Raw genomic sequence first — 6918 nt, forward strand, 5'->3', positions numbered from 1 at the left:
AAAAAAAAAAAAAAAAAAAAATTAGCCAGGTGTAATGGCACACACCTGAAGTCCCAGTCACTGATGTGGGGGGAGGGACTTAGGTGGAAGGCTCACCTGAGCCCAGGAGGCTCTGGTGAGCAGTGACCATGCCACTGCACTCCATCCTGGGCAGTAGAGTAAGACTAAAAAAAGAGAGATTATATATATCTCCCCCCAGGTTCTGAGACAAGCAGAAAAGGCACCAAGCTAGAAGTTGACAATTCCAATAAACCTTGTTGACAAGGCCAATAAGGGGACCTTAGCCCCTCCAGTCGCATAGCTTCGGGTGCCTCTTCATTTAGACATGAGAGTGAGGCCAGTCCCATCGACTGGGTTTCTCCAGCAGCTTGGGAAACAAGTGAGATCAGACTGGCAGGCAGGAGTTGTGAAACCAGGAGGAAGTGCCCACTGTTGTGAAAAGCTTCCACCTTGTGGTAAGGCAGACTGGATGCCCTATCGTGCCAGTCCCACTCTTGAAGTCCACACTAGCTTTCACGGAAATATTTTTATTTCCCCGTGGGTGCGCCTTTCATTATTCTCTGCTCTCTCTTACTTGCCTGAAATGTGACACAATGAAAACAAATGACACAGGGATGAGGCATTACGAAAACCGGGGAAAAGTGAGTCCAAAGAAGGAACAAAAAATCAGTAAGAATGGCAGTGTTGACAAGAAAGACCCGAACTTTAAAAGTTCTCTAGATTAGAAGATCTGACATGTGAATTCCCGAAGGACCTGGACTCAAGGAATTCCAGCTGGAGACCACATTCTGGGGGCTGAGGGATCCGAATAACCACACTATCATACTTTGGCTGGCAACAGGCTGGCATTCAAAGTGACCTCTACCCAACTCCCCCCTAGACCGAACGCCCCCCAGCCTCCTACACACACACACACACACACACACACACACCCCTCACCTCCAGGCCCCGCACAGTGCACCCCTCACCTGCAGACTCCCGCTTCCTGTAGCCCCCCCAGACCCGCACCCTCCACACATGGCCCCCACGTCCTCTCCGACCCTCGCCCTCCCCACGTCCACCTCCCACGTCCAGACCTCGCCCGCCCCAGCACCCGCTCTCCACCCCCCGGGCCTTGAGGCCCCGCTCTCCGCTCTCCCCACGTCCCCCTGCCGCCCCGCCTCGGCGCTCACCGCAGCTCGGGGCTCAGCAGCGCGCGGTACTCGGCGCAGCGGCCCAGGAAGATGTCGCGCAGGTGCGGGCTGGTGCCCTCCCCGCGCCACCGCGCGCGCGCCCCGCCGGCCGCCAGCAGGAGCAGGAACTGGAACGGCATCGGGGCCCGCGGCCACCGCGACAGCGCGCGCGCCCGGGCTGCCATCGAGGGGACTTTGGCCCCCGCAGCCTCGTGCCTCCCTGCTCACGCCCTGCCCTCCCACCGAGGCGGCGCTCCGAGCGGAGGCCGGGCACCCCTCTCGCCCTCGCGCCTCGCGGTTGTCCGTTCCTCTTTCTTCTTCCCTTGCAAGGCTGGGCTTGGGACATCGCGCGGGACAGGACTACCTCGGCCCAGGCTAATGCCGGCCGGAGTCCTCGAGGAGGGCGCCCCAAGAAGGAGCGAAGCCGGAGCAGGCGGGAGAGTTCAGCCATCAGAAGAAAGACTTTTCTGACTCCGACTGTAACTTTGACAGACACCCTCTCCCACTGGCCGATGATAGGAGACTTTGGTCTGTTCCCAGGAAATAGTAACCACAACTAATATTTACTGAGTTGTTACTATGTGCCAAACACTCTGCAAGCGTAATGTTAACTTACCTTTCACAGCATCCCTCCTTGCTAGGTTTATAATTATCTCAATCTTACAAATGAGTGAACTCAGGATTCATAGATTCTGCAGCCACTGATTCAACCAATCGTGAATGGGAAACATTTGGGGGCGGGGGGGGGGGGCGGGAATGGATGGCTGCCATTATCTTGTCACTAACCCCTAAGCAACACAACAGGTACTTAGATAGTATTTACATTGCATTAGGTATTATAAGGAATCTAGAAATGACTTAAAATAGATGGGAGAATGAACATAAGTTATATGCAAGTATCAGGCCATTTTATATAAGGGACTTAAGCATCTGTGGATTTTGGCAACCAGGGGGGTCTTGGAACAAATCCCCAAGGATATCAAGGGCCAGATGTCACTGAGGTCACAATCTCCCTTCCTGATAGATGCAAAATCCTGGACACAATCAGCTGAAGAGAGCCAGGATTAATAGAATTCCACGTGGAGGGCCAAGTCCTCAATTCTTGTGGTAATGACTGCTGTGAACTCTGAGTGACTGGCAAGCACTTGATAAACATGGAGGGGTGGAGTGTTCCATAACATTTTATTTGAATCTCTTTTTTCTATAACGCAAATCCACATTCTCCTGTCTAGGTTCTCCTTAAGTCAATCCACTTTCCAGGGAAACGTTTTCTATTCTTTCAATAATTGGTTTCTGGTGTTTACTTCCACACTTCTAAATAATATGCCTCTATGCTGTTTCTTGATGTTTCTGCTTTAGGTGTTGATTTCCTAGTATGGAAAATGAGATTCTAGCTTTAAGCTCACTCCCAGGAATCCATCATTTTGTACCCTTATTCACCCAGTATGGTTATATTACAGTTTTAAGTCAATTATTGGTATTTACATTATCATGATCTCTTATTATTCATGGCTGAGCTTACAGCATTTCCTTTGTTGTAAACCTCTTATTTACCTTAGTGGTAATAACTGTCTCCCCCTTACCTACCACTTACATGTTCACTTGCTTGGTATTTTATATACACTTATGGTCAAACTCTGTAAGACATGTAAATGTCTCAATGCATTCAAAAGTTTCAGTCAACATTTCTGGGATGGGGTGTAAGATTTCTTTCTTCTTTTTTTGTAGGGTGGGGAGGGGAGGCTTGTTTCAGGAAAACATCCTTCTGGAGCTGTTCAGTTTTTGTCCTAATCAGAGCTTGTGGTTCTCACTACTTTCTGCATAGCTGTCGTCCTGGTACCTCCCTTTCATCGCTCCTGTGTGGGATGCCCTATTTCCTAGATCTTGCGTCCTCCTCTTCCTAGTTTTATGGAGCACATCTTCCAAAAGCTTCTCAAGAAGATATATAAGAGCCGGGCTCAGTGGCTCAGCCTGTAATCCCATGCCTTGGGAGGCTGAGGTGAGTGGATTGCCTGAGCCCGCGGGTTCGAGACCCACTTGGGCAACTTGATGAGACCTCATCTCTACAATAAATTTTTAAAAAATGAGCTGGGTGTGGTAGCGCGCGCCTGTAGTTCCAGCTACTTGGAAGACTGAGGCGGAAGGATCGCCGGAGCCCAGCAGGTCGAGGCTGCGGTGGCCGGGAGCGGCCACTGCACTCCAGTCTGGGTGACGGAGTGAGACTCCAACTAAAAAAAAAAAAAGAAGATATATAGGGGCTAAACTTTTTGAGATTTGCGCATAATAATTCAAAAGTCATTAGTCTACCCTCATACTTGACTGAGAATTTGGTTAGGCAGAATTTTAAATAGGAAATTGGTTCGCTTCAGATACTCGAAGACAGTGCTCCATTGTCCTCCATGTTGCTATTGAGAAATCTGAAGTCATTTTCCTTACCCTGTTTATTCAACCTGTTCTTCTCCTCTGGAAGTTTTTAGAATTTATTTTCATCCTCAGGAGTATGAAATTTCAGAGATAAACTTAGGGAGGAGTAGTTTTTAGTCTCTGTGCAAATTAGCCAATGAGACGTTTTAATCTGAAAATGCATATTTTTATTTATTTATTTTTTTTAAAAAAGATGTGGGGTACAATTCAGGGTTAGGTATACAAACGTTGATGATGCAGGTACCCTTGTTGATGAGGTATGCCCCTCCCTCCCCTAGCAGTTTCTCTCAACTGCCAATCCCACCCTCCCCTCCTCTGACAGTTTCCCACTACTGCCAATCACTTTCTTATAGTATTATAATTGTTCAAGGTCCACTGGTGAGTGAGAAGATTTGGTACTCTGTTCTTTGTTTCTGTGATAAACCACTGAGTATGATCGACTCTAAATCCACCCAAGTTGCTGCGAAGTTCATATGTTTGTCCTTTTTTATGGCTGCATAATATTCCACCTTTTTAAAATCCAGTCCAGCCTCAATGGGCAACAAGGTTAGTTCCAGGTTTTTGCTATTGTGAATAGAACTGCAACAAACATATGTGTGCAGGTCTCTTTTTTGTAGAATGATTTGAGTTCCTCTGGGTATATTCCCAATAAGGGAATTACTGGGTCATATGGAAGGTCAATTACTAGTTCTTTCAGAAATCGCCACACTGTCATCCAAAGAGTTTGCACTAGTTTGCATTCCCACCAGTAGTGTAGAAGTGTTCCTTTTTCTCTGCATCCTCACCAGCATCTGTTGTCGTTTGTTTTATTAATGATAGCCATTCTTACAGGGGTTAGGTGGTATCTCAATGTGGTTTTGATGAGTGAGACTGAGCACTTTTTCATGTGTCTGTTGGTCGCCCATTTATCTTCTTTTGAGAAGTGTTTATTCATGTCTTTTGCCCACTTTTTAATGGGGCATATCTTTAAATGCTGGAAATGTCCCGATTTTGGGGGTAATTTCTTCTCCTAATTCCTCTGTTTTCTGTTTCTGAAATTTCTATTTTTCATGTAGCAATGACTTCTTGTTCTCTAGCTTTCTTATATTATTCTCTTCTATTTTTGTCTTTTTCTTATACTTCTTTGAGTATAAATTTATCGTCTTCCAACTTATCTATGTAATCTTTTTGTTTTAAAATTTCAGAGCTCTTTTTTTTTGGTAATATAGTCTTCTGTTGCTGTTTCATGAATATTTCTGAGACTATTATTGCTGATGTAGGTTTTTCATTTTTCATCTGTCAACTGTTTCCTTTTAGTGCCTTTCTATCCAATTCCATTTTGGCAACTGGCTTTAATATGAGACTATTTTCTCAAATAGCTGATGACCCTTGACTGGCTGTTTTTATGAACATAATATAAACATAAGACACTAATTAGAAGCAAGCTCAATGCACATGGTCAGGGTTTGTCAAGTGGTGGGTTGCCCTGCAGGATGAAAACACTGCACTCTTCCATTAGGAGAGTCCTGCCATTTTCTCTTGGACAGTTTTCTCAATAAGGAATATTCCAGTTTTCTACCTGGAAGGATATAAACCTGAATGCCAGTAATGAGGAATAGAGATGGGAAAGGGGAAAGGAGATTGGGGGAATTTCACTATTCAGTATAAAGATTTTTTACCTATCTCTTCCCTCTCACATTTTCAGTTGATGTTCTGGCTTCAGTAACACCTGGTACTCCACAATCCAAAGTCCCTTTGGTCAAGCATCTCCAGGAAGTAAGTTCCAGTTTTCTACTGGAGAGGTGTGGAGGCTAAAGCAACTCCATCTTGGATGCTAATCTGCTGTGTTGGCTTCTGATTAACTAGTTCTGGGACAGCCTCTAAGATTTCTTGTGTATCTATTGTTCCTTGCATAAGAGCAGGTACTTACATAAACCTTGCCCTTAGCTCGGCTCGGTGGCTCAGCCTGTAATCCCGCGATTTGGGAGGCTGAGGTGAGTGGACTGCCTGAGCCCACGGGTTTGAGACCCGCCTGGGCAACTTGGCAAGACCTCATCTCTACAACAAAATCAAAAAATCAGCCGGGTGTAGTTCCAGCTACTTGGAAGGCTGAGGCAGCCAGAGCCCCAGTCTGGGTGACAGAGTGAGACTCCAACTCAAAAACAAAACAACAACAAAAAAAAAACCTTGCCCTTAAGCCAAACAACCTTGATGTTATCAAACTTCAAAGGTCCTACACATCCCTTATGAATCACCCTTTCCCTATGGTACATAAGCCCTAGGTCTGGGGAGTAAAAGTGCCATGATACACCATCTCATCTCACTACTGCCTGAGACACAGACGTGACTTCTGTTCGTAAGTCTCTATTAACTGTTTCTTTCAAGAAACTGGATTTGTCAGCCTCTTTCTTCAGCCTCTCAGCTCCCTTGGACTTTGGGAATAGTTTACACAGACTTGCCTACCATGACACAGGTGGAGGGAGAGATGATGCTGCCCAGGATTAGGGAGGGCTTTCTTAGATTTCCAACCATTTCTTTGATTCCTGGCCCCGCTGCCATCCCATCTCCATCTTGGCTGTAGCTGGTTCTTCCAACTTCATTTCCTTTTAGGGGTTCTATGGCATCAGACAACTTTCTTCTCAGGTTACACTCCCCTTCTCTGCTAGCCAGCTTAGGTTTCTGTTTTCACTGACCACTGCTTCCTCATTGCCTTTCTACCCTCCCCAAATCTCTTGCTGAAGTCTCCTCTTCCGTTCTCCTTTCCCTCATGGGTTATTCCTTTTTCCATTTTGTTTATTTATTGTCATGAGAGGTTGTTTTGAGGGAAGAAGTCTTTTAGAAGAAGTCACAGACACTTAAAACATGACTCTCTTTTGATGTGTGATGTAATAGGAAATACACAGAGCCACCTCTGAAGTATTCATGCCTATATAAAATCTGAATCTGAATCTGAGCAAACCTTCAACTTTCAGGAAATATGGGAACAGAGGGGCATGGTAAATGAATGCTACTACAGGCAGTCATGTAGTGCAACTGGCTGGCAATATTTAACAGATACAGTTTCAGGAATCTTGTAAACCATTTGTTAAACATAATTGCTATTTAAAATTAAATTATAAATGTAATAAATATATCAAAAGCAAAGATAATAAACAGACAAAATGCATCATTTTAAATAATTTTACTATATTTTATGATTATCTATGTTCTTGAGTATACTTACATTTATTTTTTCATCTATATTAATAGGATAAATATTATATAATAGTGTGCAACTTCTTCTAACTCTGTGTCCAGCAAGTAAAAAAAAAAAAAAAAAAAAGGAGTTGGGAAAAAAGGACTG

General features: G+C 44.8%; 1 protein-coding gene across 1 annotated transcript in view; it reads right to left on the reverse strand.

The window, feature by feature from the left end:
• BST1 (bone marrow stromal cell antigen 1) overlaps positions 1–6233 on the reverse strand; it is a 37078-nt gene extending 30845 nt beyond the window's left edge. Inside the window, exons 1-2 of the mRNA XM_008066915.2 lie at positions 6224–6233; positions 1173–1392 (exon numbers count right to left, since the gene is read on the reverse strand). Coding sequence (XP_008065106.1) covers positions 1173–1357 — 185 coding nt within the window. The 5' untranslated portion in view covers positions 1358–1392; positions 6224–6233. The remainder of the gene's footprint in view (positions 1–1172; positions 1393–6223) is intronic.
• Positions 6234–6918: the final 685 nt, after the last annotated feature.

This window comes from Carlito syrichta, unplaced genomic scaffold, assembly GCF_000164805.1.
Source record: "Carlito syrichta isolate Samal-C Ts95f unplaced genomic scaffold, Tarsius_syrichta-2.0.1 Scaffold106263, whole genome shotgun sequence".
In the NCBI taxonomy this organism is placed as follows: Eukaryota; Metazoa; Chordata; class Mammalia; order Primates; family Tarsiidae; genus Carlito; species Carlito syrichta.